Raw genomic sequence first — 21,724 nt, 5'->3', positions numbered from 1 at the left:
GGGGTGCGTAGAAGACGTTTCACACTTACTCGTTTTCGGTTTGCCACTTCCTTGGTAGTAAATGTTACCACTTAAGACTCATGTAATACACATCATTGATAACAGTACAAAACAAGATAAAACGTGTTTAATAGTAAAGCTGTACATCACTATTTCAATAAACAAGTGTATTGTATTTGAACCTGAGAGAATAGACTGTTGTGAATATTTTTAACAAGACATTGTTACTCCTTTTGACCTCCAGTTTAAGCTGGCCTAGAGCATGTAGAACGACAACATAATTAATGCACATCATGCTGAACCACTGACACAAAATACTCATTTTGAATACCCTTAATTGTTAGAGTCTATAATATCAATCAATAACCTAGGTCTATTTTCAGAAATTAGAATACTGTACCGTAAGAAGGCATTGTGTGTACAGTAAGAGTGTTTGGAGTTGCACTACAGTGTTTATTGTCACAGTTCAGATGAGTTCTTTGGGATTTTGCTCTGGCATTGGGAGGAGCCTTAGTCGTGGTAGTCATTCCCAACCTCCATCTTGGACACCTGTGTATGAAATAACAATATTTATTTATTTTATTGAACCTTTATTTAATTAGGCAAGTCAGTTAAGAACAAATTCTTATTTACAATGACGGCCTACCAAAATGCCTCCTGCGGGGACGATTAAAAAAAATAAAAATAAAATTATATATATTATACACATACACACTACCGTTCAAAAGTTTGGGTGTTTTGAAACAAAAGACAGATTTTTGTCCATTAAAATAACATAAAATTGATCAGAAATACAGTGTTGACATTGTTAATGTTGGAAATTACTATTGTAGCTGGAAAGGTCAGATTTTTTATGGAATATCTACATAGGCGTACAGAGGCCCATTATCAGCAACCACAGTCTGTACCCGCAAAACACCAGTCTCAACGTCAACAGTGAAAAGGCGATTCTGGGATGCTGGCCTTTTAGGCAGAGTTGCAAAGTAAAAGCCATATATCAGACTGGCCAATAAAAATAAAAGATTAAGATGGGCAAAAGAACACAGACACTGGACAGAGGAACTCTGCCTTAGGAGGCCAGCATCCCGGAGTCGCCTCTTCACTGTTGATGTTGAGACTGGTGTTTTGCGGGTACTATTTAATGAAGCTGCCAGTTTAGGACTTGTGAGGCGTCTGTTTCTCAAACTAGACACTTAAATGTACTTGTCCTCTTGCTCAGTTGTGCACCGGCGCCTCCCACACCTCTTTCTATTCTGGTTAGAGACAGTTTGCGCTGTTCTGTGAAGGGAGTAGTACACAGCGTTATACGAGATCTTCAGTTTCTTGGCAATTTCTGACATGGAATAGCCTTCATTTCTCAGAACAAGAATAGACTGACGAGTTTCAGAAGAAAGGTCTTTGTTTCTGGTCATTTTGAGCCTGTAATTGAACCCACAAATGCTGATGCTCCAGATACTCAACTAGTCTAAAGAAGGCCAGTTTTCAGCTGTGCTAACATAATTGCAAAATGGTTTTCTAATGATCAATTGGCTTTTTAAAATGATAAACTTGGATTAGCTAACACAACATGCCATTGGAACACAGGAGTGATGGTTGCTAATAATGGGCCTCTGTATGCCTATGTAGGTATTCCATTAAAAATCTGCAGCTTCCAGCTACAATAGTCATTTACAACATTAACAATGTCTACACTGTATTTCTGATCAATTTCATGTTATTTTAATGGACAATTTCCCCCCCCTATTTTCTTCCACAAACAAGGACATTTCTAAGTGACCCCAAACTTTTGAACAGCAGTTTATATACAGTGGCAAGAAAAAGTATGTGAACCCTTTTGAAATACCTGGATTTCTGCATAAATAAGTCATAAAATTTGATCTGATCTTCAGTTAGGTCACAACAATAGACGAACACCATCTGCTTCAACTAATAACACAAACAAGTATACGTTTTAATGTGTTTATTGAAAACACTGTAAATATTTACAGTGCAGGGTAGAAAAGGTATGTGAACCCTTGGATTTAATAACTGGTTGACCCTCCTTTGGCAGCAATAACCTCAACCAAACATTTTCTGAAGTTGCGGATCAGACCTGTACAACGGTCAGGCGGAATTTTGGACCATTTCTTCTTCACAAAACTGTTTCAGTTCAACAATATTCTTGGGATGTCTGGTGTGAACTGCCCTCGAGGTCATGCCATAGCATTTCAAATCGGGTTGAGGTCAGAACTCCAGAAGGTGTATTTTCTTCTGTTGAAGCCATTCTGTTGATTTACTTCTGTGTTTTGGGTCGTTGTCCTGCTGCATCACCCAACTTCTGTTGAGCTTCAATTGGCGGACAAATAGCCTAACATTCTCCTGCAAAATGTCTTGATAAACTTGGGAATTCATCTTTCCATCGATGATAGCAAGCTGTCCAGGCCCTGAGGCAGCCCCAAACCATGATGCTCCCTCCACCATACTTTACAGTTGGGATGAGGTTTTGATGTTGGTGTGCTGTGCCTTTTTTTCTCCACACATAGTGTTGTGTGTTCCTTCCAAACAACTCAACTGTATTTTCATCTGTCCACAGAATATTTTGCCAGTAGCACTGGGGAACATCCAGGTGCACTTTTGCAAACTTCAGACGTGCAGCAATGTTGTTTTTTTGGACAGCATTGGCTTCTTCCATGGTGTCCTCCCATGAACTTCATTCTTGTTTAGTGTTTTAGGTATCGTAGACTCGTCAGAGATGTTAGCATGTTCCAGAGATTTCTGTAAGTCTTTAGCTGACACTAGGATACTTCTTAACCTCATTGAGCAGTCTGCGCTGTGCTCTTGCAGTCATCTTTGCAGGACGGCCACTTCTAGGGAGAGTAGCAACAGTGCTGAACTTTCTCCATTTATATACAATTTGTCTTACCATGGACTGATGAACATCAAGGCTTTTAGAGATACGTTTGTAACCCTGTCCAGCTTTATGCAAGTCAACATATCTTAATCTTAGGTCTTCTGAGATATATTTTGTTTGAGGCATAGTTCACACCAGGCAATGCTTCTTGTGAATAGCAAACTCACATTTTGTGATTATTTTTTAGAGGGCAAGGCAGCTCTAACCAACATCTCCAATCTCATCTCATTGAATGGGCTCCAGGTTAGCGGACTCCTGACTCCAATTAGCTTTTGGAGAAGTCATTAGCCTAGGGGTTCACATACTTTTTACAACTTACACTGTGAATGTTTAAATTATGTATTCAATATAGACAAGAAAAATACAATATGTTTTGTGTTATTAGTTTAAGCACACTATGTTTGTCTATTGTTGTGACTTAGATGAAGATCAGATCAAATTTGATGACCAATTTTGGAAGAAATCCAGGTAATTCCAAAGGGTTCACATACTTTTTCTTGCCACTGTATATACATTTTGGACAAAACACACATCACGACAAGACAACACTACATAAAGAGAGACCTAAGACAACATCATAGCAAGGCAGCAACACATGACAACACAACATAGTAGCAGCACAAAACATGGTACAAACATTATTGGGCACAGACAACAGCACAACGGGCAAGAAGGCAGAGACAACAATACATCACGCAAAGCAGCCACAACTGTCTGTAAGAGTGTCCATGATTGAGTCTTTGAATGAAGAGATTGAGATAAAGCTGTCCAATTTGAGTGTTTGTTGCAGCTCATTCCAGTCGCTTGCTGCAGTGAACTGAAAATAGAAGCGACCCAGGGATTTGTGTGCTTTTGGGACCTTTAACAGTGACTGGCAGAACAGGTGTTGTATGTGGAGGATGAGGGCTGCAGTAGATTTCTCAGATAGGGGGGAGTGAGGCCTAAGAGGGTTTTATAAATACGCATCAACCAGTGGGTCTTGCAACGGGTATACAGAGATGACCAGTTTACAGAGGAGTATAGAGTGCAGTGATGTGTCCTATAAGGAGCATTGGTGGCAAATCTGATGGCCGAATGGTAAAGAACATCTAGCCGCTCGAGAGCCCCCTTACCTGCCGATCTATAAATGATGTCTCCGTAAACTAGCATGGGTAGGATGGTCATCTGAATCAGGGTTAGTTTGGCTGTCTGGTGTGAAAGAGGAGCGATTGATATGTGCTGAGAGAAGGACAGTGTACCGTCTAGCCATACTCCCAAGTACATGTATGAGGTGACTACTTCAAGCTCTAAACCCTCAGAGGTAGTAATAACACCTGTGGGAGGAGGGGCATTCTTCTTACCAAACCACATTACCTTTGTTTTGGAGGTGTTCAGAACAAGGTTAAGGGTAGAGAAAGTTTGTTGGACACTAAGAAAGCTTTGTTGTAGAGCGTTTAACACAAAATCCAGGGAGGGGCCAGCTGAGTATAAGACTGTATCATCTGCATATAAATGGATGAGAGAGCTTCCTACTTCCTGACCTATGTTGTTGATGTAAATTAAGAAGAGCGTGGGGCCTAGGATCGAGCCTTGGGGTACTCCCTTGGTGACAGGCAGTGTAACTTACCATGTTCAGTGGACATTCACAATTCTTGTGAGATTAAATGAAATCCGAAAAAGCCGTTGAGGGAACAACCAAATGTGAGAGATCCACAGTAAAAAAATCCTGAGTGGCGCAGGGGTCTAAGGCACCGCATCGCAGTGCTAGAGTTGTCACTACAGACCTAGGTTCTATCCCGGGCTGTATCACAACCGGACGTGATTGGGAGTCCCATAGGGTTGCGCACAATTGGCCCAGCGTCGTCCGGATTAGGGGAGGGTTTGACCGGGGGTAGGCCGTCATTGTAAATAAGAATTTGTTCTTAACTGACTTGCCCAGTTAAATAAAGGTCAAATAAAACAAAATGTCATGTTGACTGTCAGATCCCCACCTGATTATCAATGGCTCTGAACTGCCAGGACCAGCGAGTGTTGTAGAGGAATGGCCTGAGGTCAAAGCGGTTGTCATCGCAGCCATAGCTCTCAGCGTGGTAGGATGGTGTCACAGTTGTCATTTTGTGTCTGTTCACAGAATACATCTGGAAAAAGTGTTTCACTTTGGCCGCCACCTGAAATGTCAAATGGTCAGAAGAAGTGTTATTCTCAAATCATACAATTAGATAGCATACACCGAGTGTACAAAACATTATGAACACTTCTTTCCATGACCGACTAACCAGGGGAATCCAAGTGAAAGCTATGATCCCTTATTGATGTCACTTGTTAAATCCACTTCAATCAGTGTAGATATAGGGTAAGACACAGATTAAAGAAGGACCTTTAATCCTTAAGACAATTGAGACATGGATTGTGTATGTGTGCCATTCAGAGGGTGAATTGGCAAGAGAAAATATTTCAGTGCCTTTGAACGGGGTATGGTAGTAGGTGCCAGGCGCACCGGTTTGTGTCAAGAACTGTAACGCTGCTGGGTTTTTCACGCTCAACAGTTTCCCATGTGTATCAAGAATTGTCCACCACCCAAAGGACATCCAGCCAACTTGACACTACTGTGGGAAGCATTGGAGTCAACATGGGCCAGCATCCCCGTGGAGCGCTTTCGACACTCAATTAGGAAGGTGTTCTTAATGTTTTGTCCACTCAGTGTAAACATGACTTTGTGTGAAACAGAACACTATCATTGAGATTTTTCCTCATTTTACATGGCAGACATCTAATAGTATGAAAATAGTAAAAGGTGTGCGATACAGGGGTGTAGAGTGACCTGTAGAGGGGAGAGGGCCTCCCTCCATGTGTGGATGAGTTTGCAGAACATGCTGTACGGGCCACACTTGGAGATCTTCCTGAGCCGGCCAATCACAGACAGCTCCGAGTATGTCATCCCCATATCAGACTAATGAGAGGGGGACACAGAGAGAGCAAGAGAGAGGACGACAGCAAGGGATAAGGAGGAGGTCAGATTACACCATAACTGAACAAACCATGTGCGCAGATGACATCCCTGAAGAGACATTAATTTTCCAAGCTTGTGAGGTGGTATATATAGACAGGGGAAGTTGAGTCACACAGTCACAGAAGAAAAACATGGCGGGACAATAACAACAGTAGTCAAGCTGAATAGAGCTGAGGGTTTATGGTATGACTTTCACCTGTAAGTCTGAAATGTCAACTTTTCTTAATACGTATACAGAACGGTCAATCATAGCAGTGTGTGCACAGTATGTGAGTAAAATAAATAAATAGAAAGAAAAATAAGTTGTCACTTCATATGTGGTTGGCCCACACGCACAACGATCAACATAATCAGAGGGCCCAAGGCCACATCTGGCTCTACTTGAGGTGACATGCTGACTCATTACCTCATCAGTCTGCGACACCTGGCCGTCCGTCAGGGGCTCCAGCTCTGCAGTGGGAGGTGCAGCCATGATACTACAGAGGACATAAAGACAGTTGCCAACATGGTGAGTCTCCTGACATTATACTGACTGTTTTGTATTGTCCCAGAGAAGAAGACGGGTTTGCAGAGCAGCGTGCTTCACCTTTTGAGGGCGGTGAGCTGGAACTGTTCGACACAGTACTGCAGGAAGCTTTTTAGGTCTGTCTTACTGATGCCCCCAATGGGATTGATGTCAGCACTGGAGCAGTCATACTTAGTGAAGTAGCCAGTGAGGCTGCAGAATAGAGGGGTATTGAGGTGAAGGTCAAATACAGAGAGGGGTCTATACAAAGAGGGATCATACACTTTTTGTACTTTTCTGTTGGACTGAAGCAGACAGCACATAGTAAAAAAACAATTTAATAAAGAAACATTGACATTCTCTAGTACTCACTAACCTCTCATCCACATTGGCTGAGCCAAGGACTAGGAGGCCACCAGGTTTCCCCTCTGCCCACTGACTGAGCTGAGCAAAGAGATAGGCCAGAATCATCCTGATTCGGGCCTGGAAGGGACAGGATAGTGGATAAGGGTTTCATACAATTCACACACCACACAATTGCTTACTCAGATCAGACCGTTTAACTGGTACATGATAGTGTGAGGATTGTGGTGAGCATGTGTGAAAATGCAAGTAAATGGTGCGATTAAAGAGAAATACAAGCGAGGGGAAAAGCTCTGCTCATCTCAGAAACCATTTTTTGGGTTCATTTTGCAATAACGGGTTTCTGCTTTGTTGAAGTGTTTCAGGTAACACCTGAACAATGTACTGGAGTACTCCTTGACACTCAACCCACCTGCACATTCTGTAGGGCAAGGTTTTCTCTTGTGCTTCCACCGTTAGCACGGAACTGGGGACACTTTCCCGTAACCATGGAGAAGATTCCCAGCATGCCTTTCACTGCCATGTCGATGTTGAGGTTCATGTGTGAGCTGAATAAACAAGATAAATACAAAGAAGAAAAAATTACTTTTGAAGAAAAGCATAAGGTGAGATTTAGAACAGATGCGAGTCTCATTGTGTTCTAATTTGTTATTCTGTAACCTGCCCAACTATGATGGGGCCAGTGATCCTCACCTGCCAACCTGAGAGGCCAGCTCTTTGGCCCTGTTACGGGTTCCTTCTGAGGAGTTCTCACTGGCCATGTAGCAGGTGGTAAAGATGCGTCCGCACAGCTCCCGTGGGTCCCGGGGGGTGTAGGACACATCATTCACTACCCGTTGAACATCCTCCAGCACCTGGGTGTCTGATACAGGGAGAGGGAGGGAAGAAGCTGAAGCTGTAGCTGTCAGAAGCTGTAGTGACAAACTCTGAATGCAATGTCAAACTTTAAAATAGGAGCCATGTGCTTTTGTGTCACTTGTGGGACACAACAAAACACTATGGGCCTGTACAGTATCCAGTCCAGTACTCACTGCCATCTCTGACTGCCTGGCAGACCAGCACACACATGGAGTAGACAATGCAGGCTGTAGAGGAACTGTCCACACCACCACTGAGAGGCAGGAGGAAACCAGCCTGGAGCAGGGAATAACAGAAGTGTTTATGGATAGAGATAGACAGACAATATAAATATTCAGTACATTTTGTATATTTGTATATTTAGTACAAATATTCAGTAATAAGCAGGTACGCATAAGCACATTTACACATCATTTAAACCAAATATAGCACTACTCACCTGACCACTTCTCCTCAGGTAGTCCCAAAGCCAACATGCTGGACCCAGGCTGAAGACACCAAAGACAAGAACACAGAAACACGCATGTGCATGTATTTGACATGGGTCAAATTGCAGGTTAGAATGAAGGCCCTGTGCTGTTTGTCACATGAAGGGAAGGGTATATATGTGTACACTGTAAACAGGTGGGCAGTCACATGATCTGGAAAGTAGCTTTAAAAAAAAAAGTTTCTCTAGTTTTAACTTCTCTCAGACAGGGATTGGCTCCACCAAAGACAGGCAGCTCAGTTTCAGACACAAAGGGAGCAGTCAGGGTAAATGAATGTCACACGCCAAGCTCCTGAATCCAATGTGTGGCAATATAGTAGGCTGCTATCGCTGTCTGTTTCCAATGATTCCATGGTGAAAAAAACGAAATACAGGGAGACACAGTCAAAAATAGCTACTATTTATTATGGGAAGCATTTAAGCACACAACACTCTTGTGATCACAGTCTTTGTCAGGGGGTACCATACCTAATCTCCTCCTCAGGGGTGTGGAACTGCCACTCAATGGGCTGGTGAGTGGGGAGGTAGACATCTTCACAATCAGACAGGGAGAAGTCCACTTTGACTCGATGGCACGGCTTGTGCTCATACTCCTGGACACAGTGGAGCAGAGGACATATCAGCAAACCATGTGACATTTAAAATGTAACCGGCATGCTATTTTGAGTCTAAGTCAATAACTGAAGGGACTCTCTCTGTGTACCCAGTATAGGGAGGAAAGACGACACCGGACAGAGACAGAGCCTTGGGTTGAGGAGTTGAATAGGATTACCTCTGGTTCCCCTTGTGTGGCTAGTTTCACTTGGGGAGTAATGCGTTTCTGAATCACACCTACCATTTCTGAGAAGTAAAAAGTTCCCTGTTTTGAAGAGAGATGTCAGCTCACCACATGTGGGTGGCAATGCTCTCCTCTGTAGCTGCGGACATCCTCCAGATCCAGAATGGCAGTCACAACCTCCTGCAACACACACACACACACACGCACAGTCCAAGAGTTCACTTTGGGAATGGCTAGCATTAACGATAACATTATACAACATGCTGACTTGGCCAACCATATAATCAAACACAGCTCACCCTGGTGTGTGAAGTGAGGGTGAAATAACAGGCTGTAAGATATTCTCACATTTACATTCTGTTATGTTTAACCTGTCCTTACCACGTCATCCAGGGAGAACTGTCTTCCCTGGGCCACTATGTCCCCGTTGATGGCCACCGTGGCACAACCATCATAGTAGAGTCTGTCTCCATCACAACCCTTCTGATTGGCAAACATGTAGATCCCCCCACTCTGTGCAAAACAACAACACACTTGTCCTTAGTCCACTTGTAATATCAGAAACCGCTCAACATCATTACTATGCAATAACATTTTACTAAAATAACATGTAACAACAATGTTGTTATCTAGTAATTAGTGTTATTACACACGTCTAGGATCAATGTGATGATAAGTGTTACCCAAACTCATACTAAGCAAAATATACATGTAGGCAAAACACTATGAACTGGAGCAGTATTATAAAACAGTGCCTCCAAGTGGTTACTGGGCAGGCAACATGCAGTACCTCTATTCTCACTAAACATACTGCATAACAGGGGTACTCAACTCTTACCCTACGTGGTCCGGAGCCTGCTGGTTTTCTGTTCTACCTTATAATTAATTGCACACGCCTGGTGTTCCAGGTCTAAATCAGTCCCTGATTAGAGGGGAACAATAAAAAAAAATGCAGTGGAACTGGCTTCCAGGTCCAGAGTTGAGTTTGAAGGGCTGTATAACATGTGCGTGTGTTCATGCATGTGTCCGTCCGTTCGTTCGTGTGTGTATGGTCACCTTCGTGGTGGCTGACTTAACCAGGTTGACTCTGTGGTCTGCCTTGCGTAGCTCGTGGTAGCTGGCTGAGGAGTTGGTGAAGATCTCCACACCGTCCAGACCCATGTCCACATGGGGGCTGCCAAGCACATGACATTCCCACATACATCATTACATACCGTAGCTTACTAGAAAAACACACACACACTGTATATATTTATTCACATATGCAATCTCACTTAATCTCTCAAAAACATTTGAGCTCTCCTTCAATCCATTACACAAATAACTAAGGACACACAACTCATTACAGAAATTAATTAAAGGTTTGAAAAGAAAAGTCCTTCATTTGAGACTCTTCATTGAATGTACCTCCTAGGGTTCCACAGCTCTGCACAGATCTCACTCCCGATGCAGGTGTCTTTGGTTGAGAGGACGCAGTCACCAAAGGGGACAGTGTCCTTCAGGAGACAGAACAATGGAAAGGAATTTCATTAACGATAACATTAAATGGATGATACTATTGATTGCTGCACATATACAGTACCATTCAAAAGTTTGGACTCATCCCAGGGTTTTTATTTTTTACTATTTTCTACATTGTAGGATAATAGTGAAGACATCAAAACTATGAAATAACACATATGGAATCATGTAGTAACTAAAAGAAAGTGTTAAATAAATCAAAATAGATTTTATATTTGAGATTCTTCAAAGTAGACACCCTTTGCCTTGATGACAGCTTTGCACACTCTTGGCATTCTCTCAACCAGCTTCATGAGGTAGTCACCTGGAATGCATTTCAATTAACAGGTGTGCCTTGTTAAGTTCATTTGTGGAATTTCTTTCCGTCATAATGCGTTTGAGACAATCAGTTGTGTTGTGACAAGGTAGGGGTAGTATACATATATATCTCCATCCCTAACTACAACATTTTCAGACAAGATAGAACGACCAAAGGGGGCGATGTTGCAATCTACTGCAGAGATAGCCTGCAGAGTTCTGTCCTACTATCCAGGTCTGTACCCAAACAATTTGAACTTCTACTTTTAAAAATCTACCTCTCTAAAAACAAGTCTCTCACCGTTGCCGCCTGCTATAGACCACCCTCTGCCCCCAGCTGTGCTCTGGACACCATATGTGAACTGATTGCCCCCCATCTATCTTCAGAGCTTGTGCTGCTAGGTGACCTAAACTGGGACATGCTTAACACCCCAGCCATCCTACAATCTAAGCTTGATGCCCTCAATCTCACACAAATTATCAATGAACCTACCAGGTACCACCCCAAAGCCGTAAACACGGGCACCCTCATAGATATCCTCCTAACCAACTTGCCCTCTAAATACACCTCTGCTGTTTTCAACCAAGATCTCAGCGATCACCGCCTCATTGCCTGCATCCGTAATGGGTCAGCGGTCAAACGACCTCCACTCATCACTGTCAAACGCTCCCTGAAACACTTCAGCGAGCAGGCCTTTCTAATCGACCTGGCCCGGGTATCCTGGAAGGATATTGACCTCATCCCATCAGTAGAGGATGCCTGGTTATTTTTTTTTAAATGCCTTCCTCACCATCTTAAATAAGCATGCCCCATTCAAGAAATTTAGAACCAGGAACAGATATAGCCCTTGGTTCTTTCCAGACCTGACTGCCCTTAACCAACACAAAAACATCCTATGGCGTTCTGCATTAGCATCGAACAGCCCCCGTGATATGCAACTTTTCCGGGAAGTTAGAAACCAATATACACAGGCAGTTAGAAAAGCCAAGGCTAGCTTTTTCAAGCAGAAATTTGCTTCCTGCAACACAAACTCAAAAAAGTTCTGGGACACTGTAAAGTCCATGGAGAATAAGAACACCTCCTCCCAGCTGCCCACTGCACTGAGGATAAGAACCGATAAATCCACTATAATTGAGAATTTCAATAAGCATTTTTCTATGGCTGGCCATGCTTTCCACCTGGCTACCCCTATCCCGGTCAACAGCACTGCACCCCCCACAGCAACTCGCCCAAGCCTTCCCCATTTCTCCTTCTCCCAAATCGAGTCAGATGATGTTCTGAAAGAGCTGCAAAATCTGGACCCCTACAAATCAGCCGGGCTAGACAATCTGGACCCTTTCTTTCTAAAACTATCTGCCGAAATTGTTGCAACCCCTATTACTAGCCTGTTCAACCTCTCTTTCTTGTCGTCTGAGATCCCCAAAGATTGGAAAGCAGCTGCGGTCATCCCCCTCTTCAAAGGGGGGGACACTCTTGACCCAAACTGCTACAGGCCTATATCTATCCTACCCTGCCTTTCTAAGGTCTTCGAAAGCCAAGTCAACAAACAGATTACCGACCATTTCGAATCCCACCGCACCTTCTCCGCTATGCAATCTGGTTTCAGAGCTGGTCATGGGTGCACCTCAGCCACGCTCAAGGTCCTAAACGATATCTTAACCGCCATCGATAAGAAACAATACTGTGCAGCCGTATTCATTGACCTGGCCAAGGCTTTCGACTCTGTCAATCACCACATCCTCATCGGCAGACTCGATAGCCTTGGTTTCTCAAATGATTGAACTCTGATAGAGTTCAGTGTGTCAAATCGGAGGGCCTGTTGTCCGGGCCTCTGGCAGTCTCTATGGGTGTGCCACAGGGTTAAATTTTTGGGCCGACTCTCTTCTCTGTATACATCAATGATGTCGCTCTTGCTGCTGGTGAGTATCTGATCCACCTCTACGCAGACGACACCATTCTGTATAATTCTGGCCCTTCTTTGGACACTGTGTTAACAACCCTCCAGACGAGCTTCAATGCCATACAACTCTCCTTCCGTGGCCTCCAACTGCTCTTAAATACAATAAAACTAAATGCATGCTATTCAACCGATCGCTGCCTGCACCTGCCCGCCAGTCCAGCATCACTACTCTGGACTAGAGGTCGACCGATTATGATTTTTCAACGCCGATACCTATACTGATTATTGGAGGACCAAAAAAGTCGATACCGATTAATCGGCCGATTTTTTAAAATGTATTTGTAATAATGACAATTACAACAATACTGAATGAACACTTATTTTAACTTAATATAATACATCAATAAAAATCAATTTAGCCTCAAATAAATAATGAAACACGTTCAATTTGGTTTAAATAATGCAAAAACAAAGTGTTGGAGAAGTAAAAGTGCAATATGTGCCATGTAAAAAAGCTAACGTTTGAGTTCCTTGCTCAGAACATGAGAACATATGAAAGCTGGTGGTTCCTTTTAACATGAGACTTCAATATTCCAAGGTAAGAGGTTTTAGGTTGTAGTTAATATAGTATTTATAGTACTATTTCTCTCTACACCATTTGTATTTCATATACCTTTGACTATTGGATGTTCTTATAGGCACTATAGTATTGCCAGTGTAACAGTATAGCTTCCGTCCCTCTCCTCGCCCCTACCTGGGCGAGAACCAGGAACACATCGACAACAGCCACACTCGAAGCAGCGTTACCCATCGCTCCACAAAACCCGCTCCCTTGCTGAGCAAGGGGATAACTACTCAAAGTCTCAGAGCGAGTGACGTTTGAAATGCTATTAGCGCACACCCAGCTAACTAGCTAGCCATTTCACATCGGTTACACCAGCCATTAGGCTGATAGGCTTGAAGTCATAAACAGCGCTGTGCTTGCGAAGAGCTGCTGGCAAAACGCACTAAAGTGCTGTTTGAATGAATGCTTACGAACCTGCTGCTGCCTACCATCGCTCAGTCAGACTGCTCTATCAAATCATAGACTTAATTATAACATAATAACACACAGAAATACGAGCCTTTGGTCATTAATATGGTCGAATCCGGAAACTATCATTTCGAAAACAAAACGTTTATTATTTCAGTGAAATACGGAACCGTTCGGTATTTTATCTAACGGGTGGCATCCATAAGTCTAAATATTCTTGTTACATTGCACAACCTTCAATGTTATGTCATAATTACGTAAAATTCTGGCAAATTAGTTCGCAATGAGCCAGGCTGCCCAAACTGTTGCATATACCCTGACTCTGCGTGCAATGAACGCAAGAGAAATGACACAATTTCACCTGGTTAATATTGCCTGCTAACCTGGATTTCTTTTAGCTAAATATGCAGGTTTAAAAATATATACTTCTGTGTATTGATTTTAAGAAAGGAATTGATGTTTATGGTTAGGTACAGTCGTCCAACGATTGTGCTTTTTTCGCAAATGCGCTTTTGTTAAATCATCCCCCAGCGTTGTGTAACGGGGTTGGTTATGTTTCCACTTGCCTCTAAAGAAATGTGTATTTAATGTTCAAGCATTCTTATTGGTTAGTTCAACTCTGATGACAATAAGGTGTGTTGTGATTGGCCCCGCTTGCAGATAGGGGGAGATCGCGAACGTCAGGTCTTCCCAGTAGGAAAATGTGATGCAAGGGGTAGGTCACGTTCTGAATACTGTTTTCTATTTTACAACGTGTACACGTTTGCTGTACGTTACTGATTTATACATGTGTGGGTATATGGTACCTGTTAGGGATTGGGGGGCTTTCTGGGATGTGCTATGGCATATGATTGCTGTAAATAAGTGTGTTAGCTAGCATACACCGATGTCATGGTCACATAAGCCACTGCTAACACAGTTGTCTTCATGCTACAGATTTTGCCATCGACAGCCATCAATACTGTTAAGCCCTGCACAACTAACGTGCTGTTTCCCATTTAACAACAGGTATTTACACATGTTATATTTTGTATTGTATTTTTGTATTTTGTTCGCCCAGTAGGAAAATGTGATGCAAGGGATTTTGCCATCGACAGCCATCAATACTGTTAAGCCCTGCACAACTAACGTGCTGTTTCCCATTTAACAACAGAAATAAATGATGCTCAACTGGGACCACTGGCCGAAGTGATTTATTTTGAGAAAACACAACGCATGGAGAGTACATTATACATCTGTTACAGTTGCATCGATTATATGCAACGCAGGACACGCTAGATAAGCTAGTAATATCATCAACCATGTGTAGTTATAACTAGTGATTATGATTGATTGATTGTTTTTTATAAGATAAGTTTAATGCTAGCTAGCAACTTACCTTGGCTTCTACTGCATTCGCATAACAGGCAGGCTTCTCATGGAGTGCAATGAGAGGCAGGTGGTTAGAGCTTTGGACTAGTTAACTGTAAGGTTGCAAGATTGGATCCCCCGAGATGACAAGGTGAAAATCTGCCGTTCTGCCCTGAACAAGGCAGTTAACCCATTGTACCTAGGCCGTCATTGAAAATAAGAATGTGTTCTTAACTGACTTTCCTAGTTAAATAAAGGTATAACATTTTTTTTTTATATATATATATATATATATATATATATATATATATATATACAGTGGGGAGAACAAGTATTTGATACACTGCTGATTTTGCATATTTTCCTACTTACAAAGCATGTAGAGGTCTGTAATTTTTATCATAGGTACACTTCAACTGTGAGAGACGGAATCTAAAACAAAAATCCAGAAAATCACATTGTATGATTTTTAAGTAATTAATTAGCATTTTATTGCATGACATAAGTATTTGATACATCAGAAAAGCAGAACTTAATATTTGGTACAGAATCCTTTGTTTGCAATTACAGAGATCATACGTTTCCTGTAGTTCTTGACCAGGTTTGCACACACTGCAGCAGGGATTTTGGCCCACTCCTCCATACAGACCTTCTCCAGATCCTTCAGGTTTCGGGGCTGTCGCTGGGCAATACGGACTTTCAGCTCCCTCCAAAGATTTTCTATTGGGTTCAGGTCTGGAGACTGGCTAGGCCACTCCAGGACCTTGAGATACTTCTTACGGAGCCACTCCTTAGTTGCCCTGGCTGTGTGTTTCGGGTCGTTGTCATGCTGGAAGACCCAGCCATGACCCATCATCAATGCTCTTACTGAGGGAAGGAGGTTGTTGGCTAAGATCTCGCAATACATGGCCCCATCCATCCTCCCCTCAATACGGTGCAGTCGTCCTGTCCCCTTTGCAGAAAAGCATCCCCAAAGAATTATGTTTCCACCTCCATGCTTCACGGTTGGGATGGTGTTCTTGGGGTTGTACTCATCCTTCTTCTTCCTCCAAACACGGCGAGTGGAGTTTAGACCAAAAAGCTCTATTTTTGAATCATCAGACCACATGACCTTCTCCCATTCCTCCTCTGGATCATCCAGATGGTCATTGGCAAACTTCAGACGGGCCTGGACATGCGCCTGCTTGAGCAGGGGGACCTTGTGTGCGCTGCAGGATTTTAATCCATGACGGCGTAGTGTGTTACTAATGGTTTTCTTTGAGACTGTGGTCCCAGCTCTCTTCAGGTCATTGACCAGGTCCTGCCGTGTAGTTCTGGGCTGATCCCTCACCTTCCTCATGATCATTGATGCCCCACGAGGTGAGATCTTGCATGGAGCCCCAGACCGAGGGTGATTGACCATCATCTTGAACTTCTTCTATTTTCTTCTATTTTCTAATAATTGCGCCAACAGTTGTTTCCTTCTCACCAAGCTGCTTGCCTATTGTCCTGTAGCCCATCCCAGCCTTGTGCAGGTCTACAATTTTATCCCTGATGTCCTTACACAGCTCTCTGGTCTTGGCTATTGTGGAGAGGTTGGAATCTGTTTGATTGAGTGTGTGGACAGGTGTCTTTTATACAGGTAACGAGTTCAAACAGGTGCAGTTAATACAGGTAATGAGTGGAGAACAGGAGGGCTTCTTAAAGAAAAACTAACAGGTCTGTGAGAGCCGGAATTCTTACTGGTTGGTAGGTGATCAAATACTTATGTCATGCAATAAAATGCAAATTAATTATTTAAAAATCATACAATGTGATTTTCTGGATTTTTGTTTTAGATTCCGTCTCTCACAGTTGAAGTGTACCTATGATAAAAATGACAGACCTCTACATGCTTTGTAAGTAGGAAAACCTGCAAAATCGGCAGTGTATCAAATACTTGTTCTCCCCACTGTATATATATATATATATATATATATATTCGGCAAAATCGGCGCCCAAAAATACCGATTGTTATACCGATACCGATTTCCGATTGTTATGAAAACTTGAAATCGGCCCTAATTAATCGGCCATTCCGATTAATCAGTCAACCACTACTCTGGACGGTTCTGACTTAGAATATGTGGCCAACTACTAATACCTAGGTGTCTGGTTAGACTGTAAACTCTCGTTCCAGACTCACATCAAACATCTCCAATCCAAAGTTAAATCTAGAATTGGCTTCCTATTTCGCAACAAAGCATCCTTCACTCATGCTGCCAAACATACCCTCGTAAAACTGACCATCCTACCGATCCTCGACTTCGGCGATGTCATTTACAAAATAGCCTCCAATACCCTACTCAATAAATTGTATGCAGTCTATCACAGTGCCATCCGTTTTGTCACCAAAGCCCCATATACTACCCACCACTGCGACCTGTACGCTCTCGTTGGCTGGCCCTCGCTTCATATTCGTCGCCAAACCCACTGGCTCCAGGTCATCTACAAGACCCTGCTAGGTAAAGTCCCCCCTTATCTCAGCTCGCTGGTCACCATAGCAGCACCCACCTGTAGCACGCGCTCCAGCAGGTATATCTCTCTGGTCACCCCCTAAACCAATTCCTCCTTTGGCCGCCTCTCCTTCCAGTTCTCTGCTGCCAATGACTGGAACGAACTACAAAAATCTCTGAAACTGGAAACACTTATCTCCCTCACTAGCTCTAAGCACCAGCTGTCAGGGCAGCTCACAGATTACTGCACCTGTACATAGCCCATCTATAATTTAGCCCAAACAACTACCTCTTCCCCTACTGTATTTATTTATTTTGCTCCTTTGCACCCCTTTATTTCTATTTCTACTTTGCACATTCTTCCACTGCAAATCTACCATTCCAGTGTTTTACTTGCTATATTGTATTTACTTCGCCACCATGGCCTTTTTTGCCTTTACCTCCCTTATCTCACCTCATTTGCTCACATTGTATATAGACTTATTTTTCTACTGCATTATTGACTGTATGTTTGTTTTACTCCATGTGTAACTCTGTGTTGTTGTATGTGTCGAACTGCTTTGCTTTATCTTGGCCAAGTCGCAATTGTAAATGAGAACTTATTCTCAACTTGCCTACCTGGTTAAATAAAAGTTAAATATAAATAAATACGGAAGATAGCCCTATTTGGTAAAAAACCAAGTCTATATTATGGCAAGAACAGCTCAAATAAGCAAAGAGAAACGACAGTCCATCATTACTTTAAGACATGAAGGTCAGTCAATGCAGACATTTTTATGCATTTTGAAAGTTTCCATGTGCAGTTGCAACAAACATCAAGCGCTATGATGAACCTAGCTCTCATGAGGACAACCACAGGAAAGGAAGACCCAGAGTTACCTCTGCTGCAGAGGATACATTCACTTAGAATTAACTGCACTTCCGAAATTGCAGCCCAAATAAATGCTTCACAGAGTTCAAGTAACTAACACATCTCAACATCAACTGTCCAGAGGAGGCTGCGTGAATCAGGCCTTCATGGTCGACTGCAAAGAAACCACTACTAAAGGACACCACTACTAAAGGACACCAATAAGAAGAAGAGGCTTTCTTGGGCCAAGAAACACGGACAATGGACATTAGATCGATGGATGTGAGATTTTTAGTTCCAACTGCCGTGTCTTTGTGAGAAGCAGAGTAGGTGAACGGATGATCCCCGCATGTGTGGTTCCCACCGTGAAGCATGGAGGAGGTGTGATGGTGCTTTGCTGGTGACACTGTCAGATTTATTTAGAATCCAAGGCACACTTAACCAGCATGGCTACAACAGCATTCTGCAGCGATACGCCATCCCATCTGGTTTGCACTTAGTGGGACTATCATTTGTTTTTCAACAGGACAATGACCCAACACACCTCTAGGCTGTGTAAGGGCTATTTGACCAAGAAGGAGAGTGATGGAGTGCTGCATCAGATGACCTGGCCTCCACAATCACCTGACATCAACCTAATTGAGATGGTTTGGGATGAGTTGGACCGCAGAGTGAAGGAATAGCAGCCAACAAATGCCAAGCATATGTGGGAATTCCTTCAAGACTGTTGTAAAAGCAGTCCAGGTGAAGCTGGTTGAGAGAATGCCAAGAGTGGGCAAAGCTGTCATCAAGGCAAAAGATGCCTACTTTTAAGAATCAAAAATCTGAAATATATTTTGATTTGTTTAACACTTTTTTGGTTACTACATGATTCCATGTGTTATTTCATAGTTTTGATGTCTTCACTATTATTCTACAATGTAGAAATTAGTAAAAAATTAAGAAAAACCCTTGAATGAGTAGGTGTGTCCAACTTTTGACTGGTACTGTATATTAATGGTGCAGATTCTCTTTATATGAAGAAATGTGCAAATAATACTAATACTCTTATCACTGATCCTTGTTAGTGCATACCAACACCCTGCCATTAAAGAGAGATGGATCCTACCTGTCCTGTCATGTCCTGGATCATCCTGGGCAGGAAGTACTCCTCCACATGTCTGTGGCAGACAAACACAATAATGCCATGTTCAAATCAAAGTTTAATGGTCACGTACAGAGATTTGCAGGTGTTTTGACAGGTGCAGCAAAATGCGTATATGTTATTATGTGTGATGTGAAAAATATGGATTAGTGTCCTTTTCCACGTACCAAATCTGCTTTGACCTAAACATTTAAAGACGTCCCGGAAACTTTGCGACTACGAAGTATTTTTTAAACCTCCCGCTTTGGGCTGAATGTGTCCATGTGTAGTTCATACATGCATAATCTATGAGCAGAATTAGTGTCTTACTTCAATTAGCCACGAAATCCCTAGTTTGAAAGCAACTGTTTTCTGGAAGCTGTGCTGCGCCATTTTCCCAACATTTTCCCCCTTCAGCCCCTCGCCATTTGAGTGTCAGCTAGCAAGATGCCCACACAGCAGAGCGAGAGAGAGAGCAATGACATGGTGCACATATCTGAACATATGTGACATAGTATGCAATTTTCTGAGACTACTTTTGGCTTGTAAGCCTTACTTTCTGAACTACTGGCTAAAAAGTATACAAAAGTACCGGAAAATCTCTCTAATTTCACTGTTTATCAAAGTATTATCATTATGTTCAGAAGGAAGGCTTTCTTGTGCAGATTCAATGTTGATCACTAACCTGAGTTTATTCCATGGTGAAAACCAGCGGAACTCCCGGTTGTTTCCATAGTTGGCCAGCAGCATCTTGGGTCGGATCAACAAGATTTTCCTTTAAAAAGAGGGTAAGAATTGTGAACAATTACACCTACTTGCTATTGACGATGCACATAACCTACATCAATTCAGAATTGCTTATTTCTGAGACTTACCCATTGAGGAAAATTACTCTGCAGTTATACCGAACATTATGATGCATGATGGGCCTGAGGGGGACATAGAGAACATTAGCCACAGGTTACGGAAATCTTACTACAACATACACTGTTTAGTGGGGAATGATAGTCCAGGAGGCAAAGCGAGGGACAACCGAGCTGAAGTGCTTGTGAGAAGTGTGACTGACATGCCAACATCGCAGATGATGTCCTGGGTGACAGGTGACTCCAGCAGCTTCCCAAGTACCTGGAAGCAGTGCAGCAGGGTGTCTGACTCGTAGAAGTGGTCTGCACAGCCATACCCACTGATGACCAGGGACAGAAAGAGAGGAGGTTGAGGGAAAGTTCATGGAAATTCAGAGCAGGCATAACCATGTTGGATGCTTATTATATGCAAATGCACAGAGCTTTATAGGAGTCAAATAAAAAGACCACAAACAAAGACATACATTTGTCTAATAAGCTAAATGTTTGCTCTAGGCTACGTACTGTATACAGTAATGTACTCAACAATCAGAACTTTGATGAAGGAGATGTAAATTATAAATACCATATTTCCAGTTCTGGTCCCAGTCTGTATTTAGCCCCCTGAGACTTGGCTGTCGCGATACCTAGTCATGAGCAAGATATCATTATTAAATTGAATGGCATGTCCAGAGTCCTGATTGCAAGACTTGCATGCTATTCCCGCAGAACAAGTAGCCTAGTATAGTATACTCCAGGCTTATAAGTGGAATGTCTATAAATCATTACAACACCATATTACCTTTAAAACAGCTCTGTATATGAACACACTACAGTTTAAGTTAAATGGACAATGCATCTTCAATTCGACGATTTTTATTTCGGGGGACGTTTGCAGAGTGTGATACTCAATTATTTTATTCAGACTTACTTCTCAGTATTCTCTCCAAGTTTCCGTCAAAATCTAGTGCCCATTGATTCAAGGAGCACGTCGCTAATATAACCTTTCGTCCCATTTCATATAATGGTGCAACAAAGTAGCCTTGCTGATATTCAAACGTTGAAACCTTAGTCTAAATTCTCAAATGAGTTACTGTAAGACTCTACTCAAAACTATCCAAGTTGCAATTGTTGTGTCACTTCGATCCGGGAACTATTACCACAGATAGAACAACGAGACAGATATTTCACCGGATGCATAAATGTGAAGCATCCGAGTGGCTTTTCCACTCGCTCAAATAATGTAACAAATATGATAGTGAGCGGAAGCCGAGTGGCCGGCAGTGGGAGAAGATGGAACGCTATGGATTTTGGCCGACATTGTGCTAATTTTCTCATAATTTTATCTCAATACAGTTCCCCCCAAAAAAATCAGCACGATTTTTTGGGGGGGAACTGTTTTGAGATAAAATTATGAGAAAATTAGTGGATAAGGTTTTGTAGACTTTACCCTTTGACAAAGT

The 21,724-nt window shown here is 42.5% G+C and overlaps 1 protein-coding gene across 1 annotated transcript; it reads right to left on the bottom strand.

Moving 5' to 3' along the window:
- Window positions 1–112: 112 nt before the first annotated feature.
- Window positions 113–21,570, bottom strand: LOC139562791 (glutamine-dependent NAD(+) synthetase-like). The gene is made up of 21 exons (XM_071380837.1): window positions 21,193–21,570; window positions 20,848–20,908; window positions 20,486–20,602; window positions 20,295–20,348; window positions 20,105–20,194; window positions 19,405–19,456; window positions 10,278–10,366; window positions 9,927–10,044; window positions 9,252–9,383; window positions 8,979–9,050; window positions 8,561–8,685; window positions 8,045–8,093; window positions 7,779–7,881; window positions 7,441–7,609; window positions 7,160–7,295; window positions 6,761–6,867; window positions 6,466–6,597; window positions 6,286–6,355; window positions 5,691–5,819; window positions 4,861–5,037; window positions 113–549 (listed from the first exon to the last, which is right to left on the bottom strand). The coding sequence occupies exons 1-21, from the start codon at window positions 21,275–21,277 to the stop codon at window positions 511–513; spliced, it is 2,106 nt and encodes a 701-aa protein (XP_071236938.1). The 5' UTR covers window positions 21,278–21,570; the 3' UTR covers window positions 113–510.
- Between the last annotated feature and the right edge of the window lie 154 nt (window positions 21,571–21,724).

The sequence above is a fragment of the Salvelinus alpinus genome, chromosome 33 (assembly GCF_045679555.1).
Source record: "Salvelinus alpinus chromosome 33, SLU_Salpinus.1, whole genome shotgun sequence".
NCBI classification, from domain to species: Eukaryota; Metazoa; Chordata; class Actinopteri; order Salmoniformes; family Salmonidae; genus Salvelinus; species Salvelinus alpinus.
The sequence above is the reverse complement of the archived record's forward strand: the minus strand, read 5'-3'. Positions and strand labels throughout refer to the sequence as shown.